We start from the raw sequence: 18,425 nt of genomic DNA, 5'->3' as shown, positions 1-18,425 counted from the left end.
TACAAAAAGGTGGAAAAATTATCATTTTGGTGCTTTAAAGCAGTTTAATGATTAAGTCCCAAACTTCAGCCTGGAAAATGAAGTCCCAGAATATGCCTGTGTTCCCTGATTGAAGGTGTAAGAAGTAGCTGTAGTAGCAATTTATCATATCATTATCAGCTGACATGGGGGATGCACATTATCCACTTCTGATATAAGCAATTTTTATGCATTGTCCAGCAGAGATGTCTTCCTCCAAGCCAGCATGCGCTGTGTGCTCTGTCCTTCTCATGGGGAAGGAGAAAACTGGCATTTTTAACATCTGTATTTGAATGCCAACCCTGACAATAGCTCTGAGCAGGTCTGCTGGTAAAGATGTGGACAGAATGGCACAGTCAGTATACTGACTCTATTATAACAGATCCACCAGAAATAAGTTTTGTAGGCAAAAGAAAGAACCTTTCAAGTTCATTGCTAATGCTTTCCTTCACTCCTTTTAAGCACATTGTTGTTTGCACATATTTTTATCAGAGCACCAATAATTACCTGTATGCCAGATACTCATGCAAGTTATCTTAAAGTTGGTATATCCAAAGAAATAAGGTCATAGGCAGGCTTAAGCACAAAGACACCATCTATAAGAACCAAGCATTAACTTTGCACCTCAACCTCTACAATGTCACCTTCTAATCACAGCAGTAACTAAAACCAATGAACTATCACAAAAGGAAGTACTTCCTTCTGTACATGATTTTTATTATTTACATAATACAATATAGCATAGATGCTGGGTAGGATTATGTGCAATACATAAATATGAACTATCTGTACATGTTTTCTTATCTAATAACTCAGAAGAACAAAGTTAGAAGCAAAAACATGATGCTTTTAATAGGAAGTAAAAACTAAGATTGAACACTGCAATAAAAATTAAAGAGTTCAGGAGTAGTGCCTTGTGTACATACATAACTATTTACAGATGAGAACAGGCATTACCACAACACTAGTCTAAACTGTACTTGTTTATAGAAAAAAACCACAAGTTTCATACATCACAAAAACCCCTTCCATTATAACACAGAAGTGATATTACCAGACAAGCATCAGTGAAGTATACTGCCTTTTCTAGAGTTGTTATTGTACAATGCTGTAGATAATGCAGCCCATGCAATACACCCAAGAACACTACAGTCCCACACTCAAGTACAATTAAAAATTATAAAGCAGCCCTCCAAGAGTGGTTCCAGCTACCACTTAAGTCTACAGCAGCCATGTTGTGTATGGTTTTCCATGCAGAACGATGCAACTGTTACATTTAAAACTATAAAAAATTAACTCCTAATAATCTTTTGAACTCAGAACACACAGAACTTAAGTAGTATATAAATAATAAACTGCTCAAATATTTCAGCAACTTGCTCACACATGTTGCTTGACAGAGCTGCTGTGGTATACCTAAAAATGTATGTAACTTTTTTCCTGTAAACTGATCTTACAGTATTTTGCTACCCAACATTTTTATCTATGCAAGGAAAAAGAGACAACTGTGATGCAGACCAGTTCGTAAGTTCTTAGCAGGACATTTCACTTGGGAACCTATTTTCTAAAGTTCACGTAATCTTTTCCAAAAGAGCTTTATTCTCACATGTATCTGATTTTTTCCATTTTTCTCACTGCAATTGTTAAGTGACTTTCTTAAATATGGTACCAACACGCATCTTACTAGGCTGGTGGACTCCTCTACATAGCTTGCATTCTGCTGGAAAACAATGGAGTGTGGAAACTAAAATTAGCATGAGATTTTAAATTATAGAAGTAGACTGCCAACCTTTTTGATGTATCCTTCTCCAAAACAGGCACGTAGCACTAGCCAATGATTATATACCTCAAACACATCCCAAAAGGCAGATTTGCTGCAAATGTGCAGACAGCATACATCTGTTTGGCACATGTGAACTATAGTCTGTCCTCTGTGCATGTGTATTCCTGTGCAGGTTTCTGATCATCCAGTTACATTCTGGGGAGGGCATATATATTTTCAAGGGCTGTATCTATCCAATTCTGCCTGTAACAAACACCCAAACGTTCTGAAATATCATTAAGACAGACAAGACTGAAAGTAAAGCTTTGGAGAACAAAGGAAAATGGCCATGCACCTGCTCTTTTGTGTTTTCCTAGGATATATTGAAACAAAAAGTCAGTCAGTCTTTTCGCAAGCAGGTTAATTTATATTCTCTGGATTTTTTCAGCAACCACAACTGGATTCTCTTTCCTGATTTTTGCTGCAGCCTCTGCTTTGTAATCATACGGGCAGTTATGCTTGTCAGAATAACGATGAAGTCCACAAAACAAGTTTCCACATCGGCAGTCAAATCCTGTTCATAGAAAAAGAAGCAACATCACTAGGAAGCTTCAGGTCTAATTAAGTTGTAAATTAAGGGCTTAATCACTACAAAGGGGGTATGTTCACCTACTCTGACATACAGAGTAAGAAAAATTAGCAGGGGTACTAAGTTGTCTGGATTCTGAAGCAGCAGGTGAGTTTAATAGTACAGATATTGCATCAAGTTTAATTTAGCAAGAGGCAACTAATCATACAGATCTGCTCAAAATTCACAAAGTGTTCTCATACCTGTAAGGCCAACCTTCTTTCTGCACATAAAACATCTGTTCTTCTTTGGTTTGGGCAGCTCAGGAGCTCTCTCTTCACTCTGTGAAGTACTAGGCTGAGAAACTGATGGGCTTGGTTGAGTAACAACTGTTAAAGCAAGCAAAGGAAATAAAGGTCAAATTTCCTTTTATTGACTTTACTAGCTATTCAGTAGCCTGCATGCATTTTTTAAGGATTGATTCCCCCTACTAAGACCCCAAAATTTGTTGTCTAAAGTACTAGACTGATCTACAAAAATGTAAAATCAGGAACAGGGATTTTTAGGTACTCTATTCTTCCCTTTTGGTTCTACACAAGACAATCAGATTTTCCCCACAGTTCCACCAGCAAGAAAATATAAGGCACTTGTAACACCTATACATGTGTACAGAGGTCTTAAGGGCTTGGAAAGCACTCCAGAAGTTCCCTGTACACATTTAATACTTCAAAAATCATATGATCAAGTAACAATTAATCTAAAACAATATTATCACAGCTAAAGTTCCTGAACAGATGGGACACCTGTAGAGAATATAACTAACAGGAACATATTTTAGAAACAAATGAAATTCAGCAATCTGCTACTATTACAGTACTGGGTTACTCTGCCACTACATTTGTGAAGCCAGACACCTAAAACAGTTCAGAGACAGCAGCTATCAAGCCACTGATTCTGTGACAGATGCAGAACACAGCTAGAACACACGCACAGTTCAAAAGAGCCCTCATGTTTTTGACACTTCCAGTAATTTGAAGAACAAAGTGCAGACTTACATTGTATTTCTGTACTATATTCAAGTTTTAGTGTTCGAACAAGTATAGTCAGAATTTTCAACAGTCTGTCATGAACACCTTCAGAGAAACTTGAGTCACATTTTACTTAAGTTCTCTGAAGGTTAAAAACTTGTCCTTTTGTGAATCTGTTAATTTTAAAAAATTATTTTTTTTCCAATCAAGCTTTTTTTTAATATCCTCTTTATATCCAAACTGGAATGAAGGAAAGCTGAGTGGTGTGTCTGAACACAGCTTTAACACTTGTCCCTTGTCCAGTTTTCCCAAACACAGGCATATGATGATGTTTTTGTAGTCCTACAATCACTACTGTTATTGTTACTTTTTGCAGTAATTTTTGCTGCTGCTTTTGCTTTTTTGATAAAATAATTTATTTGTCTTGATGATTAACATTTTTTAGATAAACAGATATGGTCCTCTGAACTTGCATTTAGGTCCCAAGGAAGAAGTGTTCAGTATCAGTTAATCCAAGAGACTGACCAAAAAAAACACAGGTTAAAAACTAGCAACATCACAAATAGTGTAAACTTGGCCAACAGCCATCAGCTATGTCTTTAAAAAAAGACCAAACACCTCCCAAAAAGCATGGTCAGACTCCTTTTAGATTTGTTATATTGCTAATTTGTTTAAAAGTGAAATACTAATCACAAGCCATGGCAGATGAAAAAGAGGAACCAGAAATGCTCACACACTTGGCAATGTGTATAGCTAGCCAAGGGGAAGCTTCACCTGCATCAGAACCAACTTACAGATAAGAGCCTTGGGAACATGCATGCTGTTTCAATCAGATGCAGAAGAAAATGCAGAAGGGGTTAATCAGTGGTGACCTAATTAACTGAAGCCATTCACAACATGCACTAAGAGGAAAATGAAAACAAGAAAAGGAACAACTTTTATCACTGCCTAACACAGCAACAAGGAAGAAAAGTAGAAATAGCAATTTCCCAGGAATCACCTAGGCAGACAGATAGCCAAGTAGATCACTACACAAAAGACACTGAGAACAAATCCATCTAAGAGAAGAATGTTAGCAACTACTACAAGTATAGTTCCTACTTTGCATGAAGAAACGGTGACAACTGGCAGCCCAGGAAATGGAAAGTGATCCCAAGACACTGTAGCAGCACGTTTCCTGAAAGAGCTGTTGAACAGGATCCTACCCCCACCTCTAAATCACATTCCAGGAAGGAAAAGCAGTACCCAACATGCAGTAATGGGCAAGACAAGATGGGACACAGCCCCCTAAATCCAAATTTAGGCATTCACTTTATTACTCTCCATGAATGAAGGCATCTCCTATTCTTTTATGCCAGCAGAATTAAATCTGCTGAGTATTTACCATGCTAGACCTTCATAAATATGCTTCTAGGACAGAGGCAGAGCTGCCTATCCTGCCCCTTATTTAAAGCTCACAAAAATTCTTTTTCATCAGACTGTGGCTCAGATGAAACATGCTATAAATTGTAGTTGCTCTGCCATGGTATCAGGAGCCGAGGTAAATGCATCAGATACTATCCTAACAACTGCATGCCACAAAAGGTTTCCTTTAGCACAGAAGCCAAATCCAACTAGGCAATTGCAATTCTAGTCCTCAATATATTGAATTAATTTTATGCCAGAAATAACACAGTGCTAATCATCAGTCTAAGTGCTCTGAATGATTGTTGTCTGATCACCATGGAAAGAATAACTGAAAAAAAACCAAAAACCAAAGCAAACCAAAAATGCCGAAAATCAGAAAATAGTGGTTACCAGTACCTTTAGATCTGCTTCCTCAGCAACAGTGTTCAGATGAAGCAAACCCCTCACCACTAAAACAGGTTTTATCACTTTAACAGAGTTCCTGTTGGCATGTAGCCCTCTCCATTACCTTGGTCTTTTCCCTTCCCAACCTCTGGCTCAAGAGGTTACCTGATCAAGTTTACTTCACTTCAATTTTACCAGACTAGCTCTCCTATTACAAGGCTGAGAAACTTATAAGCTACAGGTTCTCAGAACTAGGCAGGACTTTATCATTCTGGCCTGAGATTATTACCTGTAAGTATTGTAAGATGTATTACCATTATGCACAAGGAAGACTATCACCAATTTGCTAGGATAATAAAGACTAACACAATCCTGGTATTGGAGAGGTGACTGAAAAAAATCCCCACAAATACAGACACTGCATCCTGAATTCGGGAAAATTTCCTTCACATGTACTCTGAAGATAAGATGCATTTTTACAAAAGGCCTGTGGGAACAGCAAGGCCACTGATGAGAGAAGTTAGCCACATGCCACTGCATGACAGCTGTTCAATCTATACACAGAAAGATCCTACAAACTGGGGAACAAAGCTCTTCTCAGACCTCAAAGTATTAAGCCACAGTGACTAAGTGGGACTATCATTCAAAATTAAAAACTACTCTAAACAAAGGATTTTCGAAATTGACAGTAGTTTTCCTTATCTAAACCAGTATGGCTGCTGCAAAAGAACATACATACCGTAGGTATTTTCCCACTCAGATTTCACACTGGGATGGTATTAATACGATGCTTCAGTTGAATAAAATTTGATGAAAATAAAGCAGTATTTCTTTTTAACCCTCCCCATATCAAAAGTGACCAGAAAGGACCACCAAAGTATCAAAGAGTTTTTAGAACCTTCTCTGACTAAACAAAAATTAACTGAAACAAGATCCCAACTGCTTAAACTTCATGACTTTGAGGGTAACAGTAAGTAGGAAACATACCAGTGGAGCAAAGTCTTGAAAGCATAAAAAAAAGTGTATTTAAGCATTTTGTCCTGATGCAGCTAACCCCCAACTCCCACCATGAAAGAACTTGAAAAATTAAAATGAGAGAAAAAAAGTAAAGTCAAAGGTCATCAGAAAGACCTTAGACTGTACTTCTGCTGTACAAGAACACAAAGCTATACTAGAGATTGTGCAACCCTTATATTGCATACTTACACAATGTATTTGTATATAAAATCTTAGTCCTAGAAGATGGACAATACTTCTATGCTTTATCAAGCTTCCTGACAATAAGTACTTTATTCTTCAGGAGCTACAACTGCTATGCCAATCCAAGTGGCCAAGATGAAAGGCTGCAGAATAAGCTTCCATCATGTTTAATTTCATGCCAAAGAACAGAAATGTTCTGCAGCATGCAACTCATCTCCCATATGACCAGGTGTATTGAGTATCTTTACTGCTATGTTGATATAATGTAAAGATAGCCCAGTTTCACTAACACACAGAAATATGGTTTAATTTGGTCACCATTAAGACTTGACATCTGTGGAATATTGCTCTTCAAGTAATAATAGCACCCTATCACCAACAAGCACAGGACCAACAGTTGGGTCCCCAGTCTTATCTTCCAAGGTGGACAGCATCAGAACTAAGAAGAGACTACTAGCTCCATTTCAGAATTGTTTCAGTGAGGGGCATCCACTGAAGCTACAGCAGACACGGGAAACACAAAGACGAGTTAATTATTTTCAACACAGAGTTGATATATCAGACAATTTTACCAACAGCCACAAAGGAACTGTTTACAGATAGCAACATGGTTAAAATAATATAGCCATGTATGAAAACAAATCAGAATTAACAAGGCACTCATCACAGGATCTAAGAAACACCACATAGCTACCATCTTGAGCCTGATGTATCCCTGTCACGGGTTTGAATGAGTGGTGGAGTTTTTTCGGTAGCAGAGCAGGGGGCTCCAGGGGTGTCCCCCTGTGAAAAGCTTCTCAAAGCTCCCACAGCTCCAAGTCAGCTCCACCTCTGCATGAAAACTGAGCCAATCGGCTGCGCCTCTGCGATAACGTATTTAAGAAGGGACGTGGTGACGGGCAGTGGGACTTGTGAGGAGGAGTTGCTGCAGCTGCATGAACACCAAGGTCAGTGGAGGAACAGAGGAAGAAAAGAGGGGGGAGGTGTGCTGGAGCAGAGACCCCCCTGTATCTTGTGGTGAGACGGCAGCGCGGCCACCCCTGCCACCCATGAAGATCTACGGTGGAGCAGACACGGATTTATGGCCTGTGTTTCATTTCACCTGGATGATCAAGGTGCTGTGTCTGAAGAAGGCCGGGGTCTCATGGGAAAAGGTAGCCCCGCTGCTGTAATTCAGTGCTGGGAGGATTGCAGCATGCAGGGGAGTCCCACACCGGAGCAGCTCGGGAAGGGCTGCAGCCGTGGGAGGGAATCCAGTCAGAGGAAGTTAGTGACCCAAGACAGACCAGTGTGGGGAACACTTGCGGCCTGTGGGAGGGACTCATGTCGGAGAAAGTTTGTGGAGGACTGTCTCCTGTGAGAGGGGGACCACGATGGAGCAGGGGGAAGAAGTTCCAGAAGCTCCCCCCACTGAAGATGGAAGAAGTGGCAGCACTGACTGCACCCCCCATTCCCTGCCCCTGCGCCACTGGGGGAGGAGGTAGAGATATCGGGAGCAAAGCTGAGCCCGGGAAGAAGGGAGGGGTGGGGGAAAGGTGTTCTCAAGATGTGACAACGCTTCTCATTGTCCTACTCTGTTAAGTGTTGTTAGTGTCTGTAATAAATATATGTTTTTCTTCCCCTAATGTGTCTGCCTTTTGCTTGTGACCATAAAGGGGGGATTTTTTTCCCCATCCCAGTCCTATCTCAAACCCCAAGCCTGGCTCTCTGTCCCTTCTTATTGCTGGAAGAGAAGGGGGAGAGAATGGGTGCGTGGTGTTTGGCTGCCAACCAGGATCAAACCACGACAATCTCAAGCTTACTGTCTACTCTGCATCTTACAATATTACTTGCAACACACTGTACACATCACAGATAAAATACACCGGTTCTAACTACAATATAAATGTGGCTAACCCACATAACAGGGTCTCAACTTGAATGCAGGACAGCTGTAAAATAACTAATCATATTGGCTTCATAGAAATCCAAGAGACAAAGTGAGCCAACCACCATTGCCTGCAGTCTTCTGAAGCTGGTTAATTCCAGAACAGGAAGGGTAAGCTTCAACATGGCTGTAATTCTGCAGTAAGTAAAAAATACCCAAATACTGTTATAACATGTAATTTATACAATGTCATAATCAGTCAATTTCTGGTTTACTTTCTTTATAAGGATTGCTACTTTGCAGCTGTGGCTCCACAAAATGATAGCTAATCACACTGGTCCCTAAAACAGAGCTATTACTGTGTTTAAAAAAAAACCCAGGAAACTAAAAAAAAAAAATCCCCAAGCCTCTGATACACATGCTGATACTAATAACACCTGGAAACATTAACAGACCTGACTGGAATCTCATCATTCAGCAAGGTAATGACCTAAAAAAGCACAAGAAAATGCTAAAAATATGCTGTAATTTGAAACAATACAGTTGTTTAAACATACTTGGTTTCAAAACAGTTTATTTTCAGTGGTTACTGTAACTCAATTATCTTTCTTGTACAGATCTTTTATCCCTCTTTGAATACCCCTAAAAAAAACGAAAACAAACAAACAAAAAAACCAAAACAAAACAACAACAAACCACCATGTTTAAGGAAGGGCCCACTATGCCTCACCACCTTGGTAGATTCATTGTTCTGATAGCTTAACATAAGGAAAGGAAAGGAGTTTGCTAGGTGTCCTGGGTTGAGTGAGTGGTGGAGTTTTTTGGTGGCAGGGGAGGGGGCTATCGGGGCGGCCCCCTGTGAGAAGCTTCTCGAAGCTCCCCCAGCTCCACGTCAGCTCCACTTCTGTTTGGGAAATTGAGCCAATCGGCTGCGCCTCTGCGATAACGTATTTAAGAAGGGACGTTGTGATGGGCAGTGGGACTTGTGAGGAGGAGTTGCTGCAGCTGCATGAACACCAAGGTCAGTGGAGGAACGGAGGAAGAAAGGAGGGGGGAGGTGTGCTGGAGCAGAGACCCCCCTGTATCCTGTGGTGAGACGGCAGGGCAGCCCCCCCTGCCACCCATGAAGATCTACGGTGGAGCAGACATTGATTTACAGCCTGTTGTTCCTGCTCAGCTGATCAAGGTTCTGTGCCCGAAGAAGGCCGGGGTCTCATGGAAAAAAGGTAGCCCCGCTGCTGTAATTCAGTGCTGGGAGGATTGCAGCATGCGGGGGAGTCCCACGCCGGAGCAGCTCGGGAAGGGCTGCAGCCGTGGGAGAGAATCCAGTCAGAGGAAGTTAGTGACCCATGACGGAGCAGTGTGGGGAACGCTGCGGCCCATGGGAGGAATTCAAGTCAGAGAAAGTTTGTGGAGGACTGTCTCCTGTGAGAGGGGGACCACGATGGAGCAGGGGTAACAAGTTTTGGACACTCCCCTCACCGAAGATGAAGGAAGTGGCAGCACTGACTGCACCCCCCATTCCCTGCCCCTGCGCCACTGGGGGAGGAGGTAGAGATATTGGGAGCAGAACTGAGCCCGGGAAGAAGGGAGGGGTGGGGGGAAGGTGTTCTCAAGATGTGGCAATGCTTCTCACTGTCCTACTCTGGTATGTGTTGTTAGTGTCTGTAATAAATGTATGTTCTTTTTTTCTTCCCCTAACGAGTCTGCCTTTTGCTCATGATCATAAAAGGGGGATTTTCCCCCATCCCAGTCCTATCTTGAACCCCAAGCCTGGCTCTCTGTCCCTTCTCATTGCCAGAGGGGAAGGGAGAGAGAGGTGCTGCATTGTGGTTGGCTGCCCATCAGGCCTAAACCACGACACTAGGTTTTGTATTTAATTCCTGCAACTCATCATGGCAAAAAAAGAAACTATGAATCATATTTCTAGAATGCTTTGGGTATAATCTGTCTTAGGTCAGGACTGTACTAGAACTGAATCCTTAAGCATAAAAACTTACCAAAATCCTATACAAACTATTTTGTTAAGTAGTGCCCACTTAAGAATTTCAGTTTGGATGTAACGAACTTTAGGTTTCTCTGATTTATGAGCAGTTCGGACACACAACTGCCCTGAACACATGACACTGTTCAATTATAAAATTGCAGCAAACAAGTTGAACAAAGTTATTAGAAGTTACAAGAAAATTCAGCATATTAGACACGTGAATTACAACCAACTAGGTCAAGTTACATCCAACGTGCCTTTCTTCCTTCAAATCTTAAAATACAACTAAAATCCAGTCTTGGCACTGGATTTGTTCCATGTGAGAATTCAGGTTGCAACCTCATACTGTGGGAAGAAAGAAAAACAACAAAAAAAAAAAAAAATCAAGGAAAATAAGCCTGTTAAGCTTCATTGTTCTCAACTTCACCATCTTCTCAAGTCAGTCGCTTCAACTCCAAAAGCAAACAAGTATATTTTTATGCTACAGACTGCTAAAAAACAACCCAAATAGTTGACCAGATGTAATTCTATTTTTAGCTTTCTGGCTCGTAAGGGAATTATCCAAGGTTTCATTTGCCCAGGAAAATCTGGCAGAAGAATATCTCACTTCATACTGTTGAAGACATTAAAAGAAGAGCAAACTACCTGGCTTGAAGGCTACACACGGTTCGCGATCTGTTACTCCAATAGATGGTTATGAAATTCAGTCGCTAGGGCCAGACTGTGCTTATAACTAGGCTGTGTTTTCATTAGCAACTCCATGACTATGGCGTTATCTTACAGAATTACACCTCACAGAAAGTATTAGCTTTGTTATGAGGCCATAAAAGTTATTTACCATTGTTTCAGTTTCTCCTCGAGAGGAGACCAACAGATATTGGATGCTGCTGGAAAAAAGAGAAGAAAAATGCAACTAGTCCAGACACGAAAGGGACTTTTATCAAGAGTCTAGGCCAGCTTCTCTTGCCTGCAAGACAGATTAATATACCACTGAATGCAGCCCAACCTGTGTATTTCAGATGTCCAACAAACCCTAACAATAGTATGTGAGGACACTATTCTATGATGTGTACAGTCTGTGCCGAACCATAACACTTGAAAAGGAACTTGGGCATTACAGCTGCTGAGGCTGTCTCAAGAATTTTCAGGTATGTAGTCAGGGAGGCAGTTTTGATCCACAAGATTTTTCCAGACACATTTAAGTTCCCTGGTAGTTTTTCTAGTGATCTCTAGACAAGCTTGTGACAACTTTTACTAGTTTCAACCTGTGAGAATATTTACAATAATACATAAGTACGTTGAACAACTTCTGGATTTCTTCCCCTGTTCTAATCAGTTCAGCACTGCGTGACACTACCTGTCATACAGCTGACCTATAGTACCTGAGAAACAGGTAATATGTCAACAATAACTGAAGATTGTCCTTTACACCTGGCAAAATGATAAATTCCTGCTGGCAGTTCTAGTAAGAGTAAAGTCACCTATTACTTCACCACTGCTATCATTTTCTGTATTTTTCTTTCCTGCTTGCTACATTTTAGGCAGGAATTTCTAACAGGGCAAGATGAGTTTATAAATAGTGTAGCAAAGTCTAAATTACTTCTCAGTTACCTACAGAAAGCCTCTTCAGATGACATCAGTTACATGAAGTTAATACTTGCAAAAAATCTCCCAGTCTGTACATAACAAAACCCCCAATATACTGTAGAGCTGCACTTTAGCTCATGTCACAGAATCTTGATTTAGCATGACTTACTGCAAGTGGTAAAATCCTCTGTACAAATACTGAAGAATTAAGTATCAGGTGTTAGGGCAGTCTTTGCTGGCAAAGATATATCTAGATAAAAATCACTTCTATACTGTGCTGAGTATTATCTGCTACAATTTTCATCTCACTGACTTCAAAACTGAAAAAATTAAATTTTATCTTTAGCTTGATTCAACAGACTTCCTACTAAACATCAGCTTCTAGTGATTTAAGACTGCTTCAGAACTGCTAAATTAATTTTTAAAATCATGGATGTGTACAAGTATGGAACAAGTGTGTTAAGATACACATTTGAACAAATTTATATGAATTCAATCACTAATAGTAGGCAAGAAAGCTGCCCCCCCTGCCTCCTTCCAAGACATAGTTTACACTTCAACTACTATAGCTACAATCTTTCAGTACAAGAATAGAACTTTTAAATTGACAATTCACACCCAGCAATTAAGGCTGCAAGTATCCTACATCTGCAGAACAATGCTTTGATGATATCTACTGATTACTGAATTAGCTTTTGTCCGTATTTTTAAACCAGGTATTCCCTTCTCCTCCAAATCTCACTCCTCTGTAGAATAGAATTTATTAGGAACTCCATTCTCCAAATGCAACAAGCCATTTTGACTGCCATGAGTCAGCAGGAATTGTACTGCTAGATAATACATAGAAATACCAACTGTTTTACTCCAAAACTGAGCACCTTGCCCAAACATCATTTTAGAGTGTCTTACTTTTAAAAACGAAAGTTTGGGAGCCAAAACCGCCCTTGTAGGTGTCAATTTTTTTACTAACATTGAACATGCATCTTAAAACTCTATTGTGGCATTAGTCCATTTTCTTGACTCTGATGAGAAAGTACTCAAAAAGCATCCTTGACAATCATCTTAACAGTTCCTCAAGACCATCACCACAATGGGAGATGACTACTTAGAAAGTAAGCAAGCCATCAGCTTCTGTTAAGTCAGGAACTGTACCCAGTGTTACTCTGCAAACATACCTGGCTCAGTCTCTGTTTTCGGTGTTACTTTTTCCTCTCTTGAAATGCTCATTTCTGTCATTTGCTGCGTTACAGGCAAAGCGGCAACAGGCACGTTTCTGTTTATGTACAGTGAAAAGCGTAATTTATGTTATTTTGCATTCATAATAAAAGCTTAAACTGTCCAGTCCCATTAATAAACTACCTGTTCAATTACCACTGTTACACATTCCTGACCTCTGCTTCTACTATCTTCAAAACATATTTTTTACTCTATTTTAATTTCCCTAGAAGAAAACAGGCAAACCTGTAGCAAGTATTTTTCCAGATAGATCAAACCCATCCTTTTAAATGTATTAGTCAAACACCAAATATTTTAATCAGTTCTCATTTACACAGGTTCATAAGGCACTGTCAGGTAGACTGCCCCCCCCCCCCCCTTTTCTTCTTCAGAAACTCACTGCGATAGGGCAGGACCGCTGCAGCCTTCAAATTGCTGCACACTCACAGCTCATTCAAACCTCAAAGTAATACCTTCATCTTACCTTGATTTTTCAGATGTGCTGCCAGCAGCACCTTCACAGTTGTTTAAGCTAGTGTCTGCTCTCTGTACAGATGCAGGGTCTGAGGTAGGACTGTTTGAACCACTGGCTGTTCCTATGTAACAAGAATTTGACAGGTTAGTTATAAAGAAATTGTAGAGTACATTAGTCAAATAGTCTTGTATACAGCTGTGAACTGCCTGCATACAATCTTCACTGCTACTGCATATTAGTTCTTACTGAAAGACAGGCTATATATACTAACAACCAAAATACAGAGATTGTATAAGGAATATGGTAACAGAGAAGGCTAAGTGGGAAAGCAAGTTATGCCAAGAGGACCAGAACACATTAGGCAGAATTTTTATATTTCATCTTTACCGTGATATAAAGTAGTATTCTCTTTGATAATTATTGTTTTAGTGCACAGCATTCAGAAGTTCTCAAAATGTGTTCTGGGATTCCTAGTCATCTTCTATTTTTTAAAAGAAGTGAAAAAAATCCCAGACAAACAAAACAACCCTCACACTCTTACCCATTGGGCTGATTCTACCACTATTTTGCTGTCGCTGAAGATGCTCTTTGTAGCAAACGGAACACATCCCATTTGTCCTAGGATTTCCATAAAATCCACATCCTGTACTACACAACATGGGCCCTGGGGTCTGGTTTGTCTCCTGAGTCATCTCGATGCTGTAAATAAAACCAAGAACTGCATTAGGAGTTGGCATGTCACCAAAATCAATTACAGGGTTATGGAATTAAAGTATGTCTGCTTACCCTACTGCCCCCAAAAGTGGTATCAGCATTCTTAAAGAGGGTTATATGCATGTTAATATACCATTCAATACTGCAATTGTATGGCTAAGTAACATCGTTATGAACCTTTAAGAGAAGAAAAAGCGTCATCACAGTAATATTGAGAAATAATGTACTTGTGTGGCATCGAGCTGCACATGCAGATTATGACCAAATTTGACAGCCAAAAAAGCCCTTTATTACCAACGTCTGATCACTAACAAGGATTTGCAGAATAAGCAAGACCAAGTTCATATCTACTAAAGAGTTCTGGCATATAACATAGCTTATTTTTCCCCAACTCCAGTAAAAGAGCCCCCCTTTTTCAGTAATGTTGATCTTGAATCACTTTGATGCTAATTCCACTACTAGCAGTTCTTAGTCTCCCATTTATCAAACAGAACAATAAAAATCCCTGAAGTATTGGCAGCAACCATTTAAAGTCTGTATTCCTATCTCTAGAAGGAGCTTCCCAAACAATGCTGTGAACACTTCTTAAATTGTGTACGAAACCCACAAAGGAGTACTAACTGCCAACACCATTTGTACAACGGGCCCTTCAACTGAGAATTTAAAAAGCATTTCTGAAATAAGTTTAGGCTGAGTCTTACTCCTCCGGTAAATAAAATTAACAACTTTCAACTGTTGAGTATGTTCTACTACACAGCCTAGACATTAAAAAAAAAAAAAAAAAGCAGCAGCCAGTTAAACCCCTTGTCTTAATAAAGTTATGGCAAGACTCCTGAGCCTCCAAAAAGCAGGCAATTCTAACTCTCTGCCATGAACTGCACAAGTTAGGAATAAAAATACTTCACCTTCACTGCTGGTTAACCTCTGCAAAGCAAGGTTAGTAGAAAAACTGAACAGCAACCAAATCCTCGATTCCCAGAGGCAATAAAATTGGAACACGGTAATCAAGCAATCTGCTACAAATTGAGGACACATAAGAATACTGCACTTGTCCTCTCAAAATTTCAATTTAGTAGAAGCACTGTACATGTCACCTGGAGACATTTTAGTATACTCTCCAGATTGCTGTCTTCCTATTCAGGAACAGTCCCACTAAGAGATATTTCACTGCTGATGTTTGTGAGAAGTCAAAAACACCATAAGTGATTTCATTTAGATGTATAGAGAGAGAAATACTTCTATATAAGAAAGTAGTATTAGTCTTATTTTCTTAATTCAGAAATCCCACACTGCAAGTATGAAACTTATGTTCCACTAGTATGACAACTGCAGCTGACAGCTGCCTTTGTCTATAGTTAAACTAAGTTTCTGAGATCAAAGCAAACCAAGGGCAGGAGAAAGTAATAAAGCAAAAATCACCTGTTTGCCTACTGGTGGGCGCAGAACCTCATTTTCCATGTTAAAGTAACTGCATTGTTTATGCCTTTATGTTACCTTCCAGCTTTAACTTCCTTTCAGGACAACAAAACAGCTTCACGCTTATTCTAATGCACTTTTACAGCCATACACACCAGTCAAGGGAGAGAAACCACGACCCACCCAGATAAATCTAATAAAATCTCGTTGTCTCTATTGTAGGCCAGTGTCCATATAATACAAACAAAGCTTATACTTCTGCCCTTTTGTTAAGAAGTTAAACTTAAAGTGCTATCAAACACAGTCACCACCAATCTCAACTGACTTGCTCCACTTCCAAACCAGCGTGCTGCGAACAGGCTTCACCACTTACTAAACCTAGCTTTAGGTTCTAATGCCGATATTAACCTCCTACAAAGCAAGAGTCTCCCCAGCTCCTTTGTCAGCACGTTCCTCCACTACTTGAAACGCACGGTCCTGATCGAAACGCCCGCTGCTACCCCACGCTTAAGAAGTCGCGCTCTTCCAGGCTCCGGAAGGCGCCCGGGGTGTCACCCGGGGGTGTCACCCGTGTTTCTCCGAAGCCGCCAGCAGGAGCCCGGCGTTGCTGCCCGCCGCCGCCGTGCTCTCACCCCGCCTGACCCCGCTCCCGCCGCCGCCGGCTCCCCCCCCCCTCCGGACCCCCCCCCCGGCCGCCGGCGCGGCCCACCGAGCCCCGGCGGCTCGACACACGCCTCGCGAAACCCGGCCACCCTTGCCCCCCTTCCAGAAGAAGGGGGAAGGGGGGGGGGGGGGGTACGGATGCTGAAATTCAACCCAGAAAAATGCAGCATCACCAGCCCGTCACCTCCAAACAGTCATTTCCGCAGCGCGCACGGAGGACGGCTGGGCGGGATTAGGTCCCAGCGGGCGGCCGGAGCGCACCCCGCAACCGTGGGGGTCGGTGGTTAAACCCAACGATTCCTATTTGGCGGGGGGAAGGGACGAACAAAAAACACGAAAAGAGAACAAAAAAAGGGGTCTCGTTCTGTCACCGACAGAACCGGCAGGTCTTAGCCTCGGGGAGCTCCTGCGTGGCCGTGGGCCCGCCAGACACAAAACAGATCCCTTTTATTCAGCGTGTGAACTCCAGCAGGAATTCACGCTGCCCTCGCCGTTACCATCGAGACCCGGGGAGGGGGGGGGGAGAGCGTAAAAGCCCGTCACCGACCCCGGCCTCGCACCGAAGCCACCGCACCACCCCCCCCCGCGGCGCTGGCTGGGCCACCCCAGCCGCGGCGGGTACAGCCCGGCTCCCTCCCGCAGGCCCCGCCGGGAGAGCCCACGTTTTAGCGCGACGACGGAAATAAAGGCCCCGACGTGCCCTAAAACCAGCCATAACACCCGGGAACTGAGTCAGCGATGGGCTTGCTGACCTAAATACTCACCTCAACATGCTCCTCTCCGAGAGGGACCACAATTAAGGAAGAAAGGCACAAAACAAAAGGTGCGTGTGTGTGTGTGTGTGGGGGGGTGTTTCACCAAGGCCGCCCGGAGCGCACGGCGGAAGCGGGGCGGAGAAAGGCGGACCGACACCGGGCGCTTCCCGAGGAGAGTGAAGCCCGGCTGGCTGAGTCAGACAAAAGGGGAGCCGCTGCCAAGCGCCCGCAGCGCGGTACGTCTAAATTGCCGCCACCAACCCACCCTCCCCCCCCCGCGCCGAGAACACCGGAAAACAAAAGACCCGGAGGCTGCGGGTCTGAGGAGCAGCAGCGGCGGGGGGCGGGTGCCCAGCCGGGGCGGCGGGGCCGGGCTGCCCCTCCCAAACCCCTGAGTCACGCCCGGCCCGGCCGCCGCCAGGCCCCGCGCCGCTGCCGGACCCCGCGGCCCTTCCGCCGCCAGCCACGGAAACCTTATTGTCCCGCCGCCAGCGCTGCCTCGCACCGGCCCGGCCCGGCCCGAGGCCTCCCCTCCGAGCCCAGGGGCCGGGCGGGAGGAGGCCGCCGAGAGAAGCGGCGAGGCCGCCCACGGGGAGGCCCGGGCAACCCCCGCCGCCGTGAGGACCCTGGGGAGCCGAGCCCAGCCCACCCCAGCCCGCCGCCCCCCACCTACCTGTCCCCGGCGGGGGCCAGAAACCCCGCGGCGGGCGTGGGAGAAGACCCGGCGGGTGGGTCCGGGCGGCGGCGGGGGGACCGGAAGGCGGAGTCGCGCGGAGCGCGGAGCGGGCGGCGCCGCCGCCGCTTCTCTCCTTTGTTCCCGCAGCAGCGGCGGCCGCAGCGGCGGCGGCGGCGCGAGGCGAGACGCACCGCGCGCGGGGGGCGTGCGGCGGGAAGGCGCAGGAGGGAGGAAGGCGGGGAGGGGGAGGAGGAGGAGGAGGGAGCCGTGCCCGCCCTCCGGCTCCGCCTCCTCCCCCTCCCCGCCGCCGCCGGCCGCCCGGGCATGCGCGCTGCCGCCGAGGAGATGCCGGGGGGGGGGGGGGGGGGGGACGGGACGGGCAGGGCGCGCACGCGGCTGGCCCCTGGCGCCGCCGACCCCTGGCGCCACCGCCTCCCGCGGGGGCGGGGGAGGACGCCGTTCCCGGCGACGTCACAAAGCTACGTCTGCCCCGGTACGGCAGCAAGGAGCCGTGTGCAGAGCCGCCCGCCCCGCCCAGGGGCGCGGCCGTGGGTGAGGCGGGGGGACGGGCCGCGGGTGGGCAAGCGGGCTTCCCCGCGGGCGAAGCGGCCCCTCACCGTTAGGCGTGCGGCGCCGGCCCGGGAGCCGCGGGGAGGTGCCTCGGCGGCGGCGTTTGGGGGGCTCTGGGCGCGATCGTTGGGAG

General features: G+C 44.2%; 1 protein-coding gene across 3 annotated transcripts; it reads right to left on the bottom strand.

Annotated features, from left to right (window-relative positions):
- Positions 1 to 714: 714 nt before the first annotated feature.
- Positions 715 to 17,981, bottom strand: ZFAND5 (zinc finger AN1-type containing 5). 3 transcript variants are annotated; one of them, XM_042787716.1, is made up of 6 exons: positions 17,720 to 17,981; positions 14,040 to 14,197; positions 13,508 to 13,619; positions 12,984 to 13,081; positions 2,612 to 2,737; positions 715 to 2,354 (listed from the first exon to the last, which is right to left on the bottom strand). In XM_042787716.1, exons 2-6 carry the CDS (start codon positions 14,188 to 14,190, stop codon positions 2,206 to 2,208), a joined length of 636 nt encoding a protein of 211 aa, XP_042643650.1. In that variant the 5' UTR covers positions 14,191 to 14,197; positions 17,720 to 17,981; the 3' UTR covers positions 715 to 2,205. The 3 variants fall into 3 exon arrangements, with proteins under 3 accessions (XP_042643650.1, XP_042643649.1, XP_032866119.1); XM_042787715.1 differs by lacking the exon at positions 17,720 to 17,981 and adding an exon at positions 17,056 to 17,264; XM_033010228.2 differs by lacking the exon at positions 17,720 to 17,981 and adding an exon at positions 14,285 to 14,739.
- Positions 17,982 to 18,425: the final 444 nt, after the last annotated feature.

Source organism: Tyto alba, unplaced genomic scaffold (assembly GCF_018691265.1).
Source record: "Tyto alba isolate M040663 unplaced genomic scaffold, T.alba_DEE_v4.0 Super-Scaffold_13, whole genome shotgun sequence".
NCBI lineage: Eukaryota > Metazoa > Chordata > Aves > Strigiformes > Tytonidae > Tyto > Tyto alba.
The sequence above is the reverse complement of the archived record's forward strand: the minus strand, read 5'-3'. Positions and strand labels throughout refer to the sequence as shown.

Bases quoted from the DNA above. Each gene is read 5' to 3' on its own strand.
- ZFAND5 (XM_033010228.2), bottom strand. From the start codon at position 14,313: ATGCTGATACCACTTTTGGGGGCAGTAGG. The intron at 14,198-14,284 runs GTAAGCAGACAT...TTTTATTTACAG, and splicing joins CCACTTTTGGGGGCAGTAGG to CATCGAGATGACTCAGGAGA. The intron at 2,738-12,983 runs GTATGTTTGCAG...TTGCTTTAACAG, and splicing joins GAAAACAGAGACTGAGCCAG to TTGTTACTCAACCAAGCCCA.